Source organism: Podarcis liolepis (genome assembly GCF_965112155.1).
Source record: "Podarcis liolepis genome assembly, chromosome: 3".
NCBI classification, from domain to species: Eukaryota; Metazoa; Chordata; class Lepidosauria; order Squamata; family Lacertidae; genus Podarcis; species Podarcis liolepis.
Window position 1 is genome coordinate 103,956,125 of NC_139557.1, and position 23,720 is coordinate 103,979,844.

Below are 23,720 nucleotides of genomic sequence, written 5' to 3' on the forward strand. Positions count from 1 at the left end.
GGAGGGAAGAGGAAGGGTTAAGTCTACAGACTGAAGACATAGTCTAGCTCTGACGGAAACAGTTGTTAATTTTGCATCCATTATGGAATAAACATATCAAATTAAGGATTCTGAGATGAAAAGTTAATCATCTGGGTAATGCTCCAAACACACATTTCTTTGTTGTGTTTATATAAACGTTTTATTGCCTGGTATAAATTACACAGAACTCACCTGTCTTCTTATGAAGCAAATCATGTGTTCTCAGGTGCAGTTTTCCATTAGCTGTGAAAGGGCGAAGGACTAGCAGAACCAGTTCTTTTATTAATCTTCAGAACTGGCAGTATGTTTTTCACACTATCCTGCTAATCATGACTGCAACCCTAATCTAAATAGCGTATCCCCAAATATATGTAGGGTGGAGAGCGAGACATAATTTATACCGCTTTTCCTGCGGCACAGATTTTGGCAGCCATCCCAGTTCATTTAGAAATTTATTTCCACGAGACAAAGTGCTTAAAACAAGTCTCCCTACTACTTAGAACCCAATTTATTGCACCTTGCTAAAGCCACAGAGGTGTGTGCATGTACTACGTAAAGGAGGAGTTAAGCACTGCCTTTTGATGAACTTGCATGAATGAAAGGCTTATTGATTATTTGGCTGTCTCGTCTGATAAGTAGGCTGTGCCTTGTGAAAGCACCTGCAGGCCTGCCCTGACTTTCTCTAAGAGGCAGCCTTCTCAATGTAGCCATCTGGCAAAGCTGGCCATCTAGAGATGGTGCAATGGTTAGAGTGCTGGACTAGGACCTGGGAGACCAGGTTTCAAATTTGGCTATGATGCTCACTGGTGACTTGGTCAGTCGCCATGTCTCAGCCTAACCTACTTCACAGGGCTCTTGTGAGGATGAAATGGGGAGGAGGAGAGCCAGGTACACGCCAGGTTGAGCTCCTCGGAAGAAAAATTTGCTATATAAATGAAACAAACAAATTGCTGAAACAGATGGAGGGAAACACTAAAGAATAAAATTGATTTATTTTTTTAATAAAAAGATTTTCAAAAGACATCATTGGACAAAGTTTCTCGTCTTGATGAAAACATTTCCATGTTGTTTATCAACAAAGTAAATTAAAAAATAATTATTATATCCTGCAGCTAAAAATATATACACAAAAAAATCTGCATTTGTTGATTACAAATCCCATTTCAATAGGATGGCACTGCAGTTCCTACAATTATCCCGGATTTAGACAACCTTCCTTTCGCATAACTTCTTTTTTTTAATTTTAAACTAGCAACCACCCACCCCTTGACTTTTAAAGAAACATCTTAGAAACAGATCCAGGAAATATTCTTTTTTGAAGCTGAACAGAAAGATAACAATTTAATCCGCAACCAACCAAGCAAGCAGTTGCTTGGAGTGCACATTTATTTTAGGATTCACCTTACTTCCAAGAGGAATCCCAAGTTTAATAGGTTTTGGTTCAAGTCTAGAACAAGTGCTCACTCTGAAGCCACTAATGCAACCAACCCAGGAATAAACCTCTGCCAGGGTTGTACTACTTTATGTGTTTATATCGGGGTGTAGAACCTTTTTGGCTCCATGGAACTAATCTTTTATCAGGATCAGCCATGTGCGCCAAATTTGACAGGTGGGCAGGATAACCCCCTGCCAATCACATGATGTCATTGCAGCATCACATGATACCGTGGGTGAGAGCTAGGATGGCTTCTGACACGTCTTTTGATTATGAGTAGAAAAGTGAGGTTGGCTTGGGGAGCAGGAAAGTGTGGGGGATGGGGAGGGAGACTTAATAAGCCTTCCTAATAGAATTGCCAAGTGGAAAAGTGGGACCTGCCGACCAGTTTCTGGAGCTCAATACATTCCATACATCTAAGGCAGGCTTCCTCAAACTCAGACTACAATTCCCATCATCCCTGACCACTGGTCCTGCTAGCTAGGGATCATGGGAGTTGTAGGCCAAAAACATCTGGAGGGCCGAGTCTGAGGAAGCCTGATCTAAGGCCTGTTCAATTGTTCCAGCACTGTATTTCTGTCCATCTCCACAAGGAAAGACATGCAAGTACGGGAAAGGTAGATGAAACCATTAGAAATCAACAATTTCTGCATCTAAACATGAACTGGCAGTTTTAAATTGCTAGATTTAGTAATTTTTCCTCCGCTGGAGAAACTAAGGCTCAGTTCAGACACTTAGTGGGCCCCCACAGAATCATGTCTTGGAATTCAAAAGCCGTTTGGATTTTTCACAATTTTTTACTGGCTCATATAACCTGCAGTAGCCACGTATATAGCCTCCCACATAATGAATCAGGGATGGCCCTCCAGATTTCGAACAACAATTCCCATCATCTCTGGCCGCTGTCTGTGCCAGCTGAGATGGACCGCAGTTGGAGTCTAACCATATCTGGAAGGCCACAGATTGCTCAACCCTGCCACAAATCACAGCATTGTTTCGTATAGTCAGGAGTCTCTGTGCAAATTTCTGGCCAGATTCTGAGCTTCTAGACTCCCCACCTCAGTCTAGGCTGCTGACAGCCTGAATTGGTCCTCGTTTTTCAGCTGCGCTCTGGTCGTCGTGATAAGATGGTAGCCCTTGGAATGAAAAGTGCCAACAAACTGCTCACAAGACACGTATAAGGTCCAGTGTTATTCTGGATCGTGGAATGTCAATTTCACGTACTCTGACTTCAACTTTTTCTCCCGGGCCCAGGCCAAGACTCCTCCTTTTCTTTTCTTTGGAAAGCTTGTCTTCGGTTATGTTCCGAATGGGAATCAATCCTGCTCTGCCAACGCCGATGTCAACAAAGACTCCAAAGAGAGTAGCATTCACAACTCTTCCTGTCAGGACAGTTCCAACTTTTAAGTCTTCAAGACAAACGATGCTCCTCTTGAAATCAGGTTTATCAAAATCTGTGACGTAAGGAGGAAACATTTTTTTAAAAGTTATTCAGGTAAGGTGCATGATGGGCAATCTGCAGATGGCCATGTGCTTGATGATGATAATCGCAATACTTTTATTATTCATATGCCACCCACCTGACTAGGTTGCCCCAGCCACTCTGAGCAGCTTCCGACAGACTTAGAAAATATATTCAGCATCTCTGTTAAGGGCAATGTTTCTTAGGCAATTTGTTCTTGAACTTAGTGGGGTGTTTTGCTTTGTTTTTAAGTTAATAGTCAGCAGGACAGGGTGAGCTGACCGGTACCATGAAATGTAATTAATTCTTTTTGTAACCTTTTGCCCCACCATGCTCCAGACTGGAATCGCCACCTCTCATGTCTGTTACTTGCAATGGGAGGCAAGCCACCATACCAAAAGAAGATTTCCTTCCATTGTGAATACTAGGCACCCTGGGGTGGTTTCAGGGGTGAGTTTAGGGCAGTGTGAGCAGTGTGGTTTGAGGCAAAACTACAGTAGATTATTGTTTTGCTAAAACCTGCATTTGCTGCTCAAAGTGGTTCACGTTATATGTTAAACCTAGCATCAAAAAACTATCTGTAACTTGGAAAAAACAGGGGTGCAGTTTGGTTGTCCAGGCATACAACTCTTGTTTGTTCAAGCGTATGTGCGTGTACACACACATTCCTGCTTATAGATGGCTCATAATACAGCTGTATAATCATAATTATAATTTTTATTATATTTCAATGCTTGTGGTCTACATAAACAGGCAGTTCACCTAAAACACTCTGGTGACATTATAAACCAATGAAACACACACCTATTCATACCCCCCAAAATTCAGAGGTGGTTGGCTGCTGCCATGGCTGCACAGCCTGTACATCTCCAGAACAGAAGGTTCCTTAGGGTTGCAGTCCTCAACAAACCTCCTAGGGAGTAAGCTTCCTTCAACACCTATTAACTTTTTGGTATATATACATGGGGATTTTATTAGCCGCAGCACACATATTAAAGCCCTGGACAAAACAGCAAATCCTGTTGCTTTAGTGAATGGGGAATTGTAGCATCAGGTCCTTCGGTTTAAGAAACATTATTATAAAGGACAATGGGAATGCACAACAGATATCCAAAAGGGCTCGTTCAAGTGTTGGCATGGGTTTAGAATGTGTTAGGATGGCAACACCCAATGTAAAAATAAAGGGAAAGCAGTGCTAGAGGTGACACAATCAGAGATGAAACAGCTCCACATGATTCCAAAAGAAATGGAATATTACCCTCTGACACAAGAGTAATTTCTGTATAATGAATGAATACTTGATGAATATTACTGTTTTATGTATTGTGTAAAAAAAGAATGATGAGGATGGGGTTCTTTTTGAAGCCCAGACATTTTAAAGTCAGCCATGTTAAATATAACCCAGGCTTCCTTGGCCCTCAAGACGCTATCCAGCCTCATTAGGAAAAAAAACTTTACTTGATTGCTGAGCCAAAAGACTATTGTGGTAGTTAACACATAACTAATTAAAAGCTACAGCGTTCCGTGTGCTGTGCTGGCTCGCCAGATGCAGCTTGTCACGCTGGCCACGTGACCCAGAAGTGTCTGCGGACAGCGCTGGCTCCTGGCCTATAGAGGGAGATGAGCGCACAACCCTAGAGTCAGACAACCTTCTGATCGGCAAGTCCTAGGCTCTGTGGTTTAACCCACAGTGCCACCCGCGTCCCAAGTCACATGGTACAAGGGTACAATTTCAGACTGCAGGATTAGGGTGTCATATTTCAAAACCTCCCTTGACATGGGGGCCTAACTCATCTGCGACGGGATTCCAACCAAGCCCTTTCCCTTCTGCAAGAAGGGTATTTCTCTTTCTTTTCCAAAACAGTACAATCCCAAGAATTGTACATCGTGCGATTTCACGGTTCCAACTGTATGCTACTTTGAGGAAATGCAGAACTTTGCTTGACACTCCCTTTGTTCAATTTCACCAAGTGCTTGTTATTTTTAGACCACAGTTTTATGCATCTCCCAACACACTGTCACAGTGGGTTTAGCAGGGACATGTTCAAATTTCCCAGCAGAAAAAAACCCCCAACTCAAATCCTAAGTCTTGGAATCAAAAGTGATGCTCAAAACATGTATTTATTTTTAAATACAAGGTGGTGGCGTCACCTGAAATCAGTGGGAATGTTTCTAATATTTTTGGAAAGCTTTGTGGAAGAAAGGCGGGGAAGGAGACCCTATATAGTCAAGGGTAGCCGTAGACTGCATGACATTAAAGTTTCCAGCGAAGGAATGAACTTAATTACTCAACTCCCAAACAGTTAAGCTTCTTGCAATATTACACTATGCAGTGCAGGCACTTTCCAGTGTTTTTCTCCCCCCCCCAAATAAAAATAACAAAACCCCTAAACCCTAAGTAAATAGTGTTTAATGGTTGTAGCGGAGATGGGCTTAGGCAGCAACTCAAGAGCCACTTATATATATTTTACAAACTGCTCTTAAAAAACAACAAAAAGCTATTCCTGGCACGTCCGAGAGCCACTGCATCCCCTACCCCTGATTTGCTCCAAATATATGATCAGCTGTTAAACATTTGCACATGAAAAAGGTTGTAGTTTTGCTCAGTCCATTACCTAATTAAAACATAGGCTGCAAGACCATATGCTTTATTCCCCATTAGTTTTATTAGTTCTCTTCACTGATGCTGGCAACCCAAAACGTTTTTACTTTCTTATGTTCGGCTAAGCAGATAATTGAGTGTTTTAAAAATATATGGCTTTTACATAATTATGCACAATTGCTTCTGAACTGTGTTATTGGTGCCTAAATATATACCGTGGCAACAGGAGTCCCATTATAAGGGAGTTTGGTGGGCTTGCTATTTTTCTGAGGTGCACGGCGGGGGGAATGACAGACAGAAATTGGGTACGTGGGGGTTTTTTATTTAAAAAAGTTTTACCAGTTTCATTGGGTTGGATCCAGACTTCCCGTGAGCAGAGTTTAACTCATGGGACACCCTACCAGAGGCAGGAGGAAGACAATTTTCACTGATTCCTCCTTTCCCCCTCAACTCTCAATGCTACCTCCCAGGCTGCACCAGAAAATCCCCAGAGCATTCGGGGGGGGGGCAGTGGTCCTTTCATGGATCCAACCCACTGTTTCCCTGTTCTTCAGAGTGCATGTTTCACTCTTTATTTCCTAAACAGATAGCTTTCCATTGTAGGAAAGATCTGAGCCCCTAACCTTCAGGAAGCATGCAGCCCAGCCTGCCCCTCAAAACAGAATGTTACATTTGTGCACAGCACAAATCGTTTGCTTCTCAGTCTCACGTTTTCTGCATTATTCAAGCAGGGAAAAGGGAGAAGATTTACAATCCATCTTCAAAGAAGGTTGGACCACTAGAGCTGGCCCAAGCAGGTTAGGGATCGATAAACACATCCTGTGTGGAAGCAAACTAAAGCACTCTGATTTGTGAGGTCTGTCCTCCTAGGGCTTTCAAGGACCATGATTTAGAGGCAGGATTCAAATTTCTTAATTACAAAACTAACACATGCTACCCAACCCACAGAGTAACACAATGCTTTCTTGCCCCGGACAACTTAAGGGGAGTTGTCCGCTCCATCCATCCATCTAAACACGACACTGGCTTAATAAATAAGAACACAAGCAGACAAAACGTGAAACTGCAGATGCCTTCAAATCTCTTACCTTGTCGGATGTCAAAGCCTTCAGGTTGAGTTAGCCCATCGATTATTATTTGCAGTGTTTGCCCCGTTGTATTCAACTTTTTTGCAATTCCTTCCAGCCCTTCATTTTTAATTATCACATCCACATTTTGCTGCATGGCTGACTTTCCAATGTCGCTGAGGCTTCCTCCAATGAGCGTTAAAAACCTTATACGTAAACATTAAAAATAACGGAAAGAAAAGCAAAAATTCTATAGATTAGAAACTTTTTGAAGTTCATAATGTTTCAAGCCTGGGGTGCATAGAAATATATTCAACCACCCCCCTCTCAATTTGGATGTCATAGTTGTGGTGCCCCAAAAACGCCACACCCATTGGGACCACATTGGTCATACTCCCCTAGATCCACCTCTGGGTGGACAAGCTGACCACCTGCCTATCACCCAACATTGCTTTGTCAGGTGCTGATCACTGGGTCTTCAAGGTACCACATAGGCCTTGCACAGAGCCCTGCCCAGTGTTTTGAAGTGCTACTGATCCAGGGCCGGCCCAAGATGCACCTGACATGAACCACAAAATGGCCGCCAGGAAAGAAGGGGAGAGCGAAGATCTACATCAGGAAAAAGGGGGAAATTAAGAACTTCACTGGGAACAAGGGTGTGAGGAGACTAGCAGTGTCTCCTATTCACCAAGAGGCTGCTGTAGATGCGGCATGGGGAGGGGGCTGCTGCTGAGGAGACGACAGATCCCGCCTCCAAGGAGCGTGCTGTTGCTACCACTAAGGTATCATCATCATAATCATCATCATTGGGTGATGCATTCCTTAGAAGCCAGATCTGCTGCCCCTGTGGATCTTACCACCTGAGGCAGTCACCTCACCTTGCGCCTCATGGGTGGGCCGCCTCTGTGGTGATTGGCAGACATGAAGTAACATCCTATCAGCTGACAGGTGATGACTCCAAGCCTGCTTTTTACAGGACCTGGAATGTCTATTCCTACATACGCTGAGGGGAGGGGAAGCATGGATTTATCATGCTTTGCCATGACAAAACTCCACTCTGCTGTGCTGTAAACTGGAAAAGTGGAGGGAATTTAATTTAAAAACCCCAACCAGTTTTTGCTTAGGTGGGATGGAGAGCACTGATTGGTTCAGAATGACGCAGGAACTTTCAGTGTACCAGACTTCCCCAGACCTGGTGCCTCTGGAGCAAACCCTATACATCTTATCTCATTTTCTTCATTAGCAGTTTGCAAGACCATAAGAATCCCAGATTTTGAGGGTGTATCCCACAGCAGAAGAGGATGGGACAGAACTGCAACACTGGATACAACCCTATATATCTATGCATACATTTTCAACATTAACAGCTTGCAAGAATATAAGAATTCTAGCAATATCTTAACAACTTCCTGTTCACCCCAGAATTATAAATGAAAAGCTATCTTCAAAGAAACAATGCTATTTTCTTGCTCCCTCATAGAGCCTTGTTCAGTCAAGGGAAAGCACTCATTTCCATGTCAACAGTGTCCTTAGTGATTGCAGATGTATTCCCCCCACCCTCTTAAAAGAGAGGCTGCTTAATCTGGTTACATATTTCATAGATCATTTTCACCCAAATAAACGTGCTTGGAGGGCACTTGGAACAGAAATCAATATTAAACAGACAGCTCCATCTCAGCCGTAATGCATATTGACCATCTCTATTTTTAAATGTCATTGCTAAGAACAAAGTGAAATGCTTTTGCGTGTAGAAAAAACGTCCTCAAATTTACTGCAAGGTCACGGAAAATGGAGCCGGAATAAATGGGAATTACATGTTAAAAGAAAGGAAGAAAAACAGACTTTGTCACAAGCAACTTCCTCTTCTCCCTAACTCCATTTGGCTTGTGTTGGACTGAACAAAACACACTGGCACACTATATTCAACACTAGATTGTTAATGGACAACTGTCGAAATACTGGATATTTATTCTGATATATGGGAAGCAGGAGGGATGGGTATACTGGAACTTGACAATGTTAGGATGCCTGTGATCGTTTGTATGTTTATCTAATGCTGCTTTATTGGTTTTGAATTTTGGTTTTTTTATGTTTAACACACATATTGAACAACAACTTCCAGTTGGGTATATATTTGGAAAGCATGCTATAGGGCCTACAATAAATAATCAGCCCTTCTCTAAGTATTGCCTTTTATTTGTGTCTGCCATAACTGAGGAGGTGCTTGCTAACGACAAATTGCAATTAACTGTTTATTGACCACTTGTAGCAATACCAAATGCACATATTTTAGGAGTATTTATTTTTTTAAAAAAAACCCTACATTGATTAGTATTTAAAGCCAACTGTAAATAAACATGCACTAAGCTTTGGACAAAAAAGTAAACATATACACAAAAGTTAACAAAGGAAAAATAAACATATACGCATTTCAGTAGATGGAGATAAATGCAGCAAACCCTCTTTCTCTTCCCCTCTTTAAGAAAATGCCAATTGAAATTACGACCAACGTTCAATATGTAAATGCAAATTAACGGAGAGAAGGTCTGAAATATATAAGGAACATTCGTATTCCACTTCTTTGCCTATACCAATGGATGCTATATTCACATTCAGGTTACTTTAACATCCAACAATGATGTTTTACATCAGGGGTGTAATGAATTTTACACCAGGGGTGGCTAACCTGCAGTCATAGAATCATAGAATCATAGAATCATAGAATCATAGAGTTGGAAGAGACCACAAGGGCCATCGAGTCCAACCCCCTGCCAAGCAGGAAACACCATCAGAGCACTCCTGACATATGGTTGTCAAGCCTCTGCTTAAAGACCTCCAAAGTAGGAGACTCCACCACACTCCTTGGCAGCAAATTCCACTGTCGAACAGCTCTTACTGTCAGGAAGTTCTTCCTAATGTTTAGGTGGAATCTTCTTTCTTGTAGTTTGGATCCATTGCTCCGTGTCCGCTTCTCTGGAGCAGCAGAAAACAACCTTTCTCCCTCTATGTGACATCCTTTTATATATTTGAACATGGCTATCATATCACCCCTTAACCTCCTCTTCTCCAGGCTAAACATGCCCAGCTCCCTTAGCCGTTCCTCATAAGGCATCATTTCCAGGCCTTTGACCATTTTGGTTGCCCTCCTCTGGACACGTTCCAGTTTGTCAGTGTCCTTCTTGAACTGTGGTGCCCAGAACTGGACACAGTGCTCCAGGTGAGGTCTGACCAGAGCAGAATACAGTGGCACTATTACTTCCCTTGATCTAGATGCTATACTCTAGATGCTATAGTCCTAAAGGTGTTGCTGGGTTACAGATCCCAGCTTCCTTAACCATTGGTCATGCTGGCTTGGACTAATAGCAGCTGGAGTCCCACCACATCTGGAGGGCCACAGGTTAGCCACCCCTGTTTTAGACACTTCTAGGACAAGCCTATGGATGTCTATTTAGAAGTAAGGCCCATCATCTAAATGGGGCTTATTTCATTTATATCAAACCTATCCTCCAAGGAGCTCAAGGTAGGAAAAATAGTTCTCCTCATTTTCTCCTCACAAGAACCCTATGAGGTAGGCTATGCTTGAGAGATAGTGACTGGTCTGAGGCCTCCCAATTTACTTCATGGCTATGTGGGAATTTGAACCCTGGGCTGCAGGGTTGCTGTCCAACACTGTACTACAAAACACTGGCTTACTCCAGGTAAGTGGGTATAGGACTGCAGCCTTCCAAGGTCTAACTGGACCTATCAATGTTCACAAGTCAAAATTCATCATATTTTGGACACTCACTGTAACATATATATTGAGATTGGTTTTCATACTTCATTGAGTTGCCCACGTTCTTAGTGAATTAGTTTGAGTTTAGATCTTAAAATGAAAGGCCAATTCAGGTTACAATATTTTTAATGGCGGGTTTTTTAGAAATGGAATATCCACTGGAATGGATGGAAATGATCATTTCCAGAGAGGTTTCTGAAGGTTAGAGATCTGCCAGCAATGACCATGCTTGATGCAGAAAATAGGCAAACGATTCTTGCAGTGTACACATCTGAATGCAATTACTACCACACATGCAGCTGAAATGTTAGTAAATGCAAACAACTAAGCACAATCTAAAACATTAGTTCAATACACAATTTCTAAAACCTTGTTTTCGAAGAGCTATCCAAAGTACAACGTTGTTCTACTGCAGCGAATTGACCACCCAGTAACAGGGAGAATGCAAATTCCTTTAGCTGCATTCAAAGCTGTCCAAGTGGACTCTTGTTCCACCAGGTAAGTCTGAGTATGGGGGATTTCCCACCTCTTCTTCCCTGCTGCGGTCCTATGAACAAGAAAAGCCTTTTTTGGGGTGAGGAGACCCTCACAGAAGGTCTAGGGTATGGCACACGGAGCTGGCGTGGGATGGAGGATTACCTCAAATATGGCAGATGTAGCTTGAACAAGCAAAACTCTTGCCAGCTGCCACCACCCAAGTTTTGGTTATTCTTCCCTCCAAATGCAGTGCCCCAGCACGACGTACCCCATGCTTTTCAAGAGGGTCTCTCAGTCCCCAGGAGAGGGTTTCCATGAGTCATAATTATGTTTGCACAAGAGGTTAAGGAGACAGATGGCATATCATCTGAGTACATCTACGAATTAGAAATTTTGCACTTACCAATTAGCCAGACAACCAAAACAACACAGAATTAACAAACTGAACTGACTGCAACATTGAGTGATATACAATGGTACCTTGGTTCCCGAACGGCTTGGCTCCTGAACAAATCGGCTACTGAACGCTGCAAACCAGGAAGTGAGTGTTCCAGTTTGCGAACGTTTTTCGGAAGCCGAATGTCCAATGCGGCTTCCACTTGAGTGCAGGAAGCTCCTGCAGCCAATTGGAAGCTGTGCCTTGGTTTTCAAATGGTTTTGGGAGTTGAACGGACTCCCGGAACAGATTAGGTTTGAGAACCAAGGTACCACTGTATGCCGAAAGGCTTTGACAATATGAAGCTTTCAATCAACAAGAATGCTTTGCTTATTACTGAGTTGTACCCAATGGTGCTCCTCTGGTGGCAGAAGGCTCTTTGATCCAGCGGAAAGGGGGAAGAAAGCTATTTTTGCATGCACATCCTTCCCCCATGCAGCCCCCATCACTCCTCTATCCCTGCAAATCTGCTCAAGAGAGGGTTGGGAGTTAATTTGGAACAGCATGCTAGGGGCTGCAAGGGCGAATCAGTGAAAGCAGCCTCCCTCCCTGTTCTGCTGGATCAAAGATTACAAGCGGAACCACTGGATACAGCCAGTATTTATACTGAACCATACATAGGTATGGCGCTGCCCCAAGGAGCCCATAACAGAGGAAAATACAAAGGAAATGGAAGGAAATGAAGGGAGGGATAAAACGGGTGACGTATGGCTGTGGCCATACTTTGAACTCAGGATGAAAGGGAGAAAGGTGCTAAGAGGAAGGCACACTTGGTAAACCTTCACCGTGATCAACTCCTACCCGGAACCCTATGTCCCCACTGTGGAAGGATGTCTAGATCCAGAATTGGCCTCCACAGTCACTTACAGACTCACTTTTAAAACCATGTTTATGGAAGACAATCTTACTCGGCTACGAGTGATCCCCAAAGAAGAAGAATACTCATTAGGATATAGTGGAGAATAGTGGCATGAGAAAATACTCCAATCAGATTAACTGGTATTAATGGCACTTGGAGCTGTGCAAGTTACAAAAGGAGATTCCCATATGTGCAGTACTAAATACTACGTATTTTTTTTAATAAAAAAGCAGCTATGGCATAAGACCCCTAAAATAGCAATCTGCATGAAATATAATCCATAAACCAAATGTTGCAATTTTGCCACATAATATACATAATCTGCTTAACATCCTGTCTTAATGAGCATTTTCTCTGGGATTTTCTTTTGGCAAACATTTACATCTAATTAATGAAAACCACCTTACCCAGTAGACTAATGCAATGCAGCGAAGAAGAAAATTATATTTCTCTACCAAGATCCCTAAACAGGGAGCTTGGGTCCATTACCTCACTGTAATTTCTAAACGTTCCCCTGGTTTTTCCAGTGCAATTCTTTTGCAATACACACACTCTGAAACTGGATAGTTTGCCCATGCTGTATTAATTGTCATAGGAATATCTGCCATTGCAGCCTGCTTTTTACATACAGACTTCCTTCGTAATTTTAATATACAATCCTAAGATTCCAGGAAAATATACTGCCTTGAAAGTGCTTATGCAGAAATCTTTGCTTAAAAAAAAAAGGTTTTTAAGTTCCAGAAAGATTTGTATTACAGACACTTAAAAAACATTAATATGCTTTATTAGAATTCAGAACTATATTAAGTTTCCACAGTGGGAAAGTATTAATACATTTTGATCATCTAAACACAGTCAAATAGACCACAATATGTTTGCTACATATTTTTTTCAATACATTTAAGGTAAAAGGATTATATTCTGCCTGTTGAAAATATAACTACTATTTTAGATTCCTCTGCAAGCTTCTTGCCCCTCTTTTCAGGTCTTTCTAATTCAACCACAGAAAGTGCCTGCAGATCAAAGCTGGGTAGAACAAGTCACCACTTGGGAGCAATTCTGTTTAAAACCTAAATTTTAATATAAAGATGCTTGGGCTTTAAAGCAGTAAAATCTGATTCGGGGGGGGGGCACAGCAGTTTCGAGTATTTGGTGGGCTTTTGATACTTCCAACAGTTCTCAGTCTTTAAAACTGGTATTTTTTGGTATGCAGTACATGTATTACATGCATATTTTTATAGTGGATTTATAGCTCCCAAAGATTGATCATGGAGAAGGCAGAATCGCATTTTGTACTTGTTAAGAGTCAAAGTTTTTGCACCTCCTTCCTCGTACAGCTTTGTGCCACACGTTTAAAGGAAAGGCCTATCGCTCTGTGCTGGAGTGGATCCTCCCCATGTAAAAGGGTGCCAGGTTTCATATCAAGAAAGTGCTAAGAACTGCCCCTTTTGTGACGCTGGAGGGCCATTGTTAGTTAAAGTAGAGAAATCTGAACTCGATGGCTCAGTGGTGTGTCTTGGTATAAGGCAGCTTTCTGTGGTCTTTCCTTAACATCAAACAAGAGCCTGGTGACCTACACACAAATATTCCACGCGAACCATTGTTGGCTAATGAACATCAGTGAAATTTGGACACCAATGATATACAGTGGACGCTCAGGTTGCGAACGTGAGCCGTGAGGAATGCACATTCGCAACCCACAGCGTTCGCAACCCACAGCGGCGAGTCTGCACATGCGCAGGTTGCGATTTGGTGCTTTTGCGCATGTGTGACCGCCGAAACCCAGAAGTAACCCGTTCCAGTACTTCCAGGTTTCGGCGGTCCACAACCCAAAAAAACGCAGCCTGAAGCGTCTGTAACCCGAGGTATGGCTGTAATGTCACACAAGAACTACAATCTACAGAATTGGATTGCACGCACAGAGGACATTAAATCAAATATATGTCCTCCATTTTATTGTGTGTGAATGTTTATTTAAATTGACCTCACTTGTTGTTAGTCTCAATTGCCCTCACTGGCATCAGCATGAAGCCAGATCTCACTGATTGTGTCAACTCACACGATGCATATGAATGAAGTCGAGAAACATGGTCATGCCAAACAATAAGAATTGCCCAGACTTGAGTTAATGCACGTTACATACAAATATAATTGAGTCAGATCCTATTTTTAAAGTATTATAAGTATTTGGCAATTATTAAATGGATATAATGTTTTCCTCCGAGATGTCTGCTGCAGTGCTCTCACATGAAAATTCTGCATATTGAACTCCTGCTGGAATTACAGTTTAGATACAAATAAACAAAAGGTGTGTGGGGAGAAATCGTTAGAAAAATAGAAGGGGGAACTGCCTACTTCATGTCTGCTGATATGAATGAACACAATACACCACCAAATGTTTCTTGTGCAAATCCCACTCAAAATAATGGATATTGCACAGGAGAAAATGTATTTATCTCCCTCCCTCCTTCAAGAGGACTAATTCTAGTGTTAGCCCCAAGAAGATGACATTGTAGATCCCATTTTAAACTGGAGCTAGCCAGCTGCACTGGCCTCTAACAAGTGACAGACACATGAACTCTGAAAAACGTTTTGAAGGTCACATACTAAAGGTCACATACTAAAAGTGAGGTCGTCTATGCATCTGCAGGCATCTTAATGAACTGCTGCAAACCAGATATTGATGTTTAAGATGGCAAGTAACACTTTTTGGGAACCTAGCATGAGTGTATGAGAAGACCAAGCTGGTTCATTCGCAAACGAGGCTACTTGTTTGCATCCGATTAAATGAGACCACATTAAACGACTCCAACATTAAGGGGAAGAAACACACTACGGTTGCCGATACAAATGCAATTTACACTTTAACGTTGAAGAAGAAGAAGAAGAGTTTGGATTTGATATCCCGCCTTTCACTCCCTTTAAGGAGTCTCAAAGCGGCTAACATTCTCCTTTCCCTTCCTCCCCCACAACAAACACTCTGTGAGGTGAGTGAGGCTGAGAGACTTCACAGAAGTGTGACTGGCCCAAGGTCACCCAGCAGCTGCATGTGGAGGAGCGGAGACACGAACCCGGTTCCCCAGATTACGGGACTACCGCTCTTAACCACTACACCACACTGGCTCTTGGTTGGTTGCATATAGTGAAAGTTACAAAGACTTGATAGTTGTAAGTGACAATGAAGGCATAGAAGTTGTTCATCTCTGTTGTCTGGGCTTAAATAGGGGCTGAGGACTGGTTAGGCTGCAATCCCAACCACAATTATTCATGAGCAGAATATATGGAAAACAACAAGCCTTAGGGCGAAACTATGCATGATGTTCAATACATCTTTGCTGTGTGTGTAGCGTGAATAGCATCAGATGGGAGGAGCCCCTGGAAAGAAAAAGGGATCAGAGTGGGCATGGGGGGAGAATTGATACCCTTTCCTCCATGGCCTAGAACAGCATTGGCTTTTTTGCTGCTGCATCACACTGTTGACTCAGGTTAAGCTTGTGGTTCACTAAGACGCCCAGATCCTTTTCACATTTAAGAATGACATTGGCTAGAAATCAATAAGGTTACAGCGTCTACATTTTCAGGCTATCAGACAGTTTTTTAAAAAACAGAAAGAGGTATTCAAGACCACTTCCAAGTGCCTTTTAATTAGCACTTTCACAGAATAGGGATTCTCTGTTTATTCAGCGTTCAACCTAATTTGTTTGCCCAGATATTGGCTATTTAATTTGCATGCTTCCCAATGCGTCAAAGCAAGAATTTCCCCTCACATTCTCGTGCATATCCCTGTCCCTTTCCTTACTGCAAAAAGACAAGACACTTTGGGGGAAGTTGCGCAAGAGCACCAAATCAACTTGAATTGTGCTGCTCAAATTTGCTGGTGTGTAACTGAATCCCAACCCGAAATAGCAACAGCCTGGAATAGCCCTCGATAGGCGGTTGTGTGTGTCTGCGAGGAAGCGGGTGCCCTTTATTGAGCAGGCTTTCTGTTGAATATGGACTAACTAGGGAGTTTGGAAACGTGCAACTAGAATGTTGAAACAGTAGCTCTGCTAGCGTTAATTCCAGATGTCTACTGAGCTACACAGAAGTGGAGTTGGTTTCTAGTTAGAAGTGGATTTTGCTCTCTTTGCTTAATCTTAGTGCCTACGCCATTTACACTACTCTGAATCCTTGTAAACCGAAAGGTATGGGAAAGGGTTTTTTTTGGGGGGGGGGCGTAATCTATTAACCAGGCATAGGCTGCTTGCCAGACGTCAGAAAATTCCTAGTTGGCTGTTTCCCAGGCTCCTATTGACCCAGGGCACAACAGAAACCCAGCGGGTGTTGGCAATGAGATACTCTTAGGATTATGGTGGATACGTTAGTGGAAAGGCTTTTACCCACCCTTTCTGATATAGTTAAAATGCCATGCCCATAATGATGTGTCAGGAAATAAGGGGAACAAATGGTTTCTTAAGGAAACATGCAGCACAATCACGAGTATATTTTCTCAGAAGTAAATACATTTGCTTAAGGGGGAAACTCCCCATAGGCGCTAATGAGGGATCCCAATAGAAATAGTAGCTTCAGAAAAGATTTTCTCCCAGTGCAACTACTAGTTCAGGGGTGGCCAACTCCCAAGAGACTGTGATCTACTCACAGAATTAAAAACTGCCAGTGATCTACTGCCTTTTTTTTGGGGGGGGGGTTCATGTCAAAATTGTTGAGCTTTTTTTGGAAGTGAGGATAACCTCGTTTTGGGTGGAGGGGGAAAGCCCCATTTTTTTGGGGGGGTGCAAAGTTGTTGAGCTGATTTTTGGGTGGAAGAAGGGGAACAGCCTTCCACCCTAAATAAGGATTTATCATTAAAAGTTGTACAAATAAAGTGAAAAAGAACTGGAATTCAAAACAACAACAGCAACACTATCCCCACCTATTTGACTAGGTAGGGGTCCATATCAACAAAAAAACATGAGTATTGATTATTTCCTTTTCTTTTGCCTCCAACTGACATTCTAACATTCTGTGTGTTCATTGTTCTCAACCATAGGCTTACCTTATAGACTTGCACAGTCTGCCTGGCTTCTGGTTTCTTTAGGCCCCTTTTATTTTGCCTTTCTCTATAGCCTCAACTACCACTAGCATAGGTTCTTATCAGGCAATTTTGGGCTTCTCATTAAAATGTGTGTTGTTTTTTTTAAAATTCACTTCAGTTGAGCATGGGACTCTGTATCTCAGGGTCATGGGCTTGAATTCCGTGTTGGGCAAAAGATGCCTTCATTGAATTGCGTTGGACTAGATGACTCTCGTGGTCCCTTCCAGCACTACAATTCTATGATTCTATGTACCAAAGAAGTATTTCACGTATGTGGAAACAGGTGGCCCAGATTCTCTTCGAAATGGATAGGCACTCAGCCATAAGAGTTTGCTATTAAAGGGAATAAGCCACAAAGCCCAAAATATTGCTTGTCAAACTAATGAGTGTTTTGCCAGATTAAAAATAAAAAAATGAGCTTTTTAAGCCTCATGATGTTATAGATTCAGTATACTAGGCTATGTGATCTTCAGCGAATGACATACCAGCATACTGCCTTAAAATACCTCTCCTAACACTTTCATTTCCAGCTTAAGAGCAAAGTGCTGCTGGAGGCAACAGAATATCAGGGCGGCCTTCTTACACCCAACAGGGATTGTGTGCTTGCTTCAGCACAAATAAACGTGGCAATATCCAGCGGCATTAACACTCCACTTTATTTCCTCATAATTGGTTATAAAGAGTTCTGCACCTACTGCTAGCATCATAAAAGCATAATTTGCAAAGGAAATGTAAACATATGACTGGAAAGAAAAGGGAAGTAATAGAGAACTGCCACTAGGCAGACATTTCATTTGGAAATCCTTGTACATTATTTATTCTGCTTTTATCCTGTTCTTCCTTAGAAGGAGATCTGGGTGGCTTGCACAGTCCCTCGCTGCCCTCTTACATCTTCCCAACAACCAGGCAAGGTAGCGTGTGCTGAGAGCTGGTGACCGGCCCAAGATCACATGGGAAGTCTAGCTGTTCTGCCTGGCTCCACCCACTTTTGCTTTTGGCCCCATCCACACTTGACGTATGGGCCCCAGAAGGTTGCCCATAAGAGACTGTGGTCCTCAGGCCACAAAAGTTTACCCACTTGTAAGACAAAACACCACTGAGTAAGAAAGGGAAACCAGCAAGGCACCAATTGCAGGGGAAGGAAGGAAGGAAGGAAGGAAGGAAGGAAGGAAGGAAGGAAAGGAGAGAGACTTCTGGGTGCAGGAAATATTTCTGTTGCTTTCGTTTTCAGCTCAGTGTTTTGAACTGAGTCCTTCCTCGGAGACAGCTAATTTCAGTCCAAGTCTCTTCATGATGTTGCAAAACTGGGTTCAAATTTATTTTTCTTCCTTTCTTTCCCACTTTATCCCTGGGATAATAACACCTGATACAGCAATAACATGCTATGGCAGGGTGCCATTTCTGCACAGATATTACAATCTATGCTTGACATGGAAACAACACAAGGAGCACATGTGTGTCACCATCCAGAAAGGTTGGCAAGTTATCACTGTGCAAAACAACTTAACATTTAGGACCCTGGTCCATTAGCCCCAGTCAATGTGACAGTTCCAACATACACAGGGGGATTCATATAAGCTGCAACGGTTTCTTTCGTATGGGTGAAGGAATGCCTTGTGTGTGCCAAAGGACGCCAAACAGAACTGAAGACTTTTAACTTCGCCGTCATTATAGTACAAGACTTATTAAAGTCAATGTATTGCTCCCCTGATTTTTCCATTATCCGAGAAAAATGACCATTTCCTAAATGAAAAGTTAATGTGCTAACTGTAGAGCCATTGTATTATTGCTTACCTCATTGCAATCTTATATGATTCTGGGTGGATGCAAGTTTGATCCAAAGGATTTGGCCGTCGAATGATGTTTATTGCCGCTTTGGTTTTCTTCTTACCCTGCTTCTCGTTTGCAGCTGTTTTATGACCCTCAGCTGCAAGCTCACCCTGCTGACTGATGTCCAAAATGATGGAAGAGAAAGAGAAATGTGGAGTTGCCGTTAAAAAAGAGTGTCCCTGAAAAGAGTGTTTACCTCCCCCTGTGCTAGCACTACAAGGGGCCAAGGAAATGTGATCTTATGAGTGAAAGCGAATTTCATAATTAACAAACCTTTGGAAATCCTGACCAAAGCAAACCCACAAATCTCCTAATCGCATGGCGGCTATTATGTTAGACTCACTTGAAAGATGTCTGGTGCAAACCTGGGCAGAAACATCATTTTAGGGGAAGTCCCATTGGGTGAGAGCATGCTTTGAAGGTACAGAATGTCTGAGGTTCAATCTACTGTACCTAGGTGGGGGAAACACTGCTTTGTTCAACCCTAAGCACCTCCAGGTAGGACCGAGGAAGACCTCTCTCTGAAACCCTGGAGAGCTGCCATCAGTTTTGTAGACACTAATGAGTTGCACAGACCAGTGGTCTTAGTCCTATGTTCGTTAAACAAGTTTTAAGGACTGGGAAGCCCTCCACCTAAGTCCTGAAGAACCACTTTTAGCCGGAGTAAAGGTGAAAGCAAAGGACCCCTGGACAGTTAAGTCCAGTCAAAGACGATGATGGGGTTGTGGCGCTCATCTTGTTTTCAGGCCGAGGGAGCCGGCGTTTGTCCACAGACAGTCATGTGACCAGCAGGACTAAACCATTTCTGGCACAACAGAACACCGTGATGGAAACCAGAGCGCACAGAAATGCCGTTTACCTTTCCGCTGAAGCGGTACCTACTTATCTACTTGCACCGGTGTGCTTTGAACTGCTAGGTTGGCAGGAGCTGGGACAAAGCAATGGGAGCTCACCCCATCTAGACGGAGTTGTCATTATTGGGCTGGTGGGCAAAGGACCTCTAAGAGGACAAGTCAGCTTCATATATTTTTAGCAAGCCTTCTAGATTTACTTATTTATTCACTCATTTCTAATATGCATTTTCATTATATATATCAAAGTGGTATACAACATATAAGAATAAAATCAGCAGAAAACATTCATAAAAACACCAGTAAATACTGATTGGTGAAAAAGAAAATCTACCCAGCAGAGGCCTGTCTAAACAAACAGTTTGCAAAAGACACTTTAAAGATGGGAGGAGTGGTTCCTGCTGAACCTCTATTGGTAAGGAGTTCCTAGTCAATGCCAACCAAACCTCAGGGGTGTAGAGAACCACCAGAAATCCCCTATCAGAGGATCTCAGTGATCGAGGTGAAGCATAAGGAATCAGATGGTCCTTAAGGTGGAGAACTTTATCCCAGTTGGCGTCTGTATTAGACATGAATGGATTTATGGATTTTATGTATGTGCTGTTGTTGATTTAAACTGTGTGTGTTTGTATATATCATTGTGTTAGGCGTTGTTGTTTTTTACAAATATATATACTTTATTACATTGTAAATCACTTTGGGGTGACTCATGGAAGTGATTCATACATGAAATTCGTAATAATATGTTTTCTTGCACTTCCTCAGGCAGTCCTTTCCCAGGAGGTCCTTAGCCCAAATGGCTCTAGGTTTTGTACCATTCCTTGATACTTAGGGAACATTGGAAACTGCCTCATGCCAAGTTAAGAGCTTTTGCCTGCCTGGTGCAGAATCGTCTACACTGATTGGCAGAGCCTCTTCAGGGTTTCAAGCCAGGGCTATCTCAGCCCTACCTAGAGATGTTGGGGACTGAACCTGGGACCTTCTGCATGCAAAGCACTATTGCAGCTCTTTTGGTTGGTCAAAACCTTTCCTTTCCACACATTTCTTTTTGAGTTAAATTGTTGACTTTTTGACTTGATGGTTTGAACAGTTGTTTTAGGGTGTTCTGGGAGCTTTTTGCCCAAAACAATGGCACAGAAAAGCTTGGCTTACTTGAAGAGAAATGTGTTTGATGGCACCTTGAGATTAACCATTAATCATCTTTTTTTTAAATTAGAAAATGGCATGTGCTTTTGTAGGTGGTTATCTACTACTTCAGATGCTAAGCTGCAATTTGTGTCTGAAGAAGCAGGCTGTGACCTATTAAACCTCATGATATTTTGTAATAAAAAACATTAATGAACTGTTAATTAAGGTAATGTGCAGCCAAACGTATATTTCTTCATGATGAAAGACAAACACAGTTTTCCTATCGCAGTACTTGATTTTATTTCCTTACTATTACTCTGCTACAACGAATGGATGTGCAGCTATTTCCAACTTGCATCCTTACTTAATTTTTATGGCTTCTCACACGAGATACAAGTCCAGTCTGAGGTTGGCAGACATGACTGCGTATATTAAACACATGTGTATCAGTTTGTGGGCCAAAGTGTATAGCGCTGGCCTGGCAGTCCCTTCTCCTGCAGAGACTACTCAAGTTGCTCCTCTAACATAGATATGGGCTCATAACACAGACCGTTCCATCTATAGCGGGTTGGTGCAGCAAGCTCAAAGGTTTTAACATCTAATCTGTGCACTTTGAAGTTGGCCTTCAAAGTATCTTCATGTCTCAGGGTGGGGTCAGCCTTTGGAGTGAGCCCCAATGCTCAGCTCCAGACCGAGTTCAGCCGAGTTGCTATTGCATTACAGCACTACTTAAAATTTAATTGAACTTTCGTTTGGGGTTTCTTCCATTGGAAGGGATGGGGAAGTTTTATTATGACACACAGTTCCAATTTGCCAGAGAATGTCTGCAGCTGCCAAGATCAAAATAGTGCTAGAAGGACAGAGAAAGACCCAGGCGGCAGGGCCAACAGCCAGAGATTATGGGAGTTGTAATCCAGCAATATTTGGAGGGCCACATGTTCCCCATACCTTCTCCAGCCCCTGTGCCATATTGTCATTCTATAAAACATTGGCATACTAGTAACATGGCAGTTTCAAAAGAAACCAGGTTACCCTCTCTCAGGGCCATGGGAAAAGACGACTTCCAACTTACTGTCTTCCTTTTAATTTGTTTTACTAAGCTTCTGCCTCCCGTTGGAAGATGAGTGATTCTCTACATTCATTTAAACAAGTAGGTGGCAAAGTAATAACTGTAACCTGTTGTCCACATCACACCTTAATACATTACCTGCAGTGAGTTCTGATGTGCTCCTGGTTAATCCTGATAAAGCCAGCACATTGCTGAAAGGATTTTGGACCCAGTCCTTTAACATCCTTGAGCTGCTCCCGATTAATGAACACTCCATTCTTCTCTCGCCATTCAACTATATTTTTAGCCCTGTTGGCATTCAGTCCTGCAATATGTCTAAGAAGGACGGAGGGAAGAAGGTACCCACACATCAGTGTAAGCATTGAATCACCTGTGTAAGTATTAAGCAATGACTAATGCAAAGGCACAATGTGAATTCTGTTTGTTGTACAGATGTCAGGGACTGGCTGGGGGACAAAGGAGTGGGGGGAGGCACCAGCCGGGGAAATCCCAGAGGGGGGAGGCTTGGAGCCTGGGGGTTGGTGGTGAGACACTGAAGAGAGGTCGGAGGTGGTGGGGAGATTGGGAGGAGGCGCTGGATACTGAAGGTACAACAGGGCTTAGTGAGAAGGAGGAACCAATGGCAGGGAGCAGTTCAGATTCCAGGGCTGAGGCGGGGGTGGAGGGAAGGAAGAGACTGCTGAAAAATCCCGGGAATCTCCCTTTCTGGATGTGACAAGCTCCCCTCTGGTTTCCAAGAATGCACAGGATAATGAGGAGGGCAGAACAGAGACCTGCTTTTGTTCAAAATAAAAATGGCCAGTTAAAGAGAGAGAGAGAGAGAGAGAGAGTGTGTGTGTGTGTGTGTGTGTGTGTAAAAATCATGTTTACCATAGTGGGAAGTTTGGCTCTATGTGAGAAAATAAATGAGCCATAATAATAATAATAATAATAATAATAATAATAATAATAAAAAATAATAATAAATAATAATAAATAATAATAATAATAAATAATAATAATAAATAATAATAATAATAAATAATAATAAATAATAAAATTTTATTTATATCCCACCTTCCCCAGGGACAATATGTGAAGCGAAAACAGATTCTCCCTCCAAATGCAGGAATCAACATGGAAAATGAGCAAACCCACCACCCTGTTGCTGTTGGCATCCATGTGTCTCAAGAGACGATGGAGTGCACCTCCAGGGATGAAATCAAACAGCTGCATTAGCATCACCAAAGCGACCTCTCCAGGGCGCAAGCCTGGACAGTGAGCATGGGGGTCCTGGATTGCCCAGATGGCAAGACCCTCCTCTCGGCCTCACTAATGTGGTCCAAAGGAAAGCAGAGCAATACATTTGGCACCAGCTTGGCTGCAGCAATTGTTGGAAGGAGGCCATACTAGGAGCCATCCAACTGACTTAGGGACTCCACTCTAGATTTGTGTAGTGTTTACTCCTTAGTCTTTTCTACTCCTGAAGATGTCCCGCAAGGCAGTGGATATAAACCCAACTGTATTGTAGCATGCAGAATAAGGGATGTGGTAGTGAGTGTGGTCAGTAGGCTTGGGAACAGGGTTGATATTAAACTAAGGTAGACCCAGTGAAGTAGACCCAGTGAAACAAAATAAGCACATCCGTTTCAGTT

At 42.6% G+C, this 23,720-nt stretch overlaps 1 protein-coding gene across 2 annotated transcripts in view; it reads right to left on the reverse strand.

Moving 5' to 3' along the window:
• Positions 1-1,006: 1,006 nt before the first annotated feature.
• SRBD1 (S1 RNA binding domain 1) overlaps positions 1,007-23,720 on the reverse strand; it is a 176,504-nt gene continuing 153,790 nt past the window's right edge. For both annotated transcript variants that reach the window (XM_083494251.1, XM_083494250.1), the window contains 4 exons: positions 22,225-22,401; positions 19,003-19,155; positions 6,609-6,793; positions 1,007-2,910 (listed from right to left, as the gene is read on the reverse strand). In XM_083494251.1, the coding sequence (XP_083350377.1) occupies positions 2,621-2,910; positions 6,609-6,793; positions 19,003-19,155; positions 22,225-22,401 (805 nt within the window). In that variant the 3' untranslated portion in view covers positions 1,007-2,620. The remainder of the gene's footprint in view (positions 2,911-6,608; positions 6,794-19,002; positions 19,156-22,224; positions 22,402-23,720) is intronic.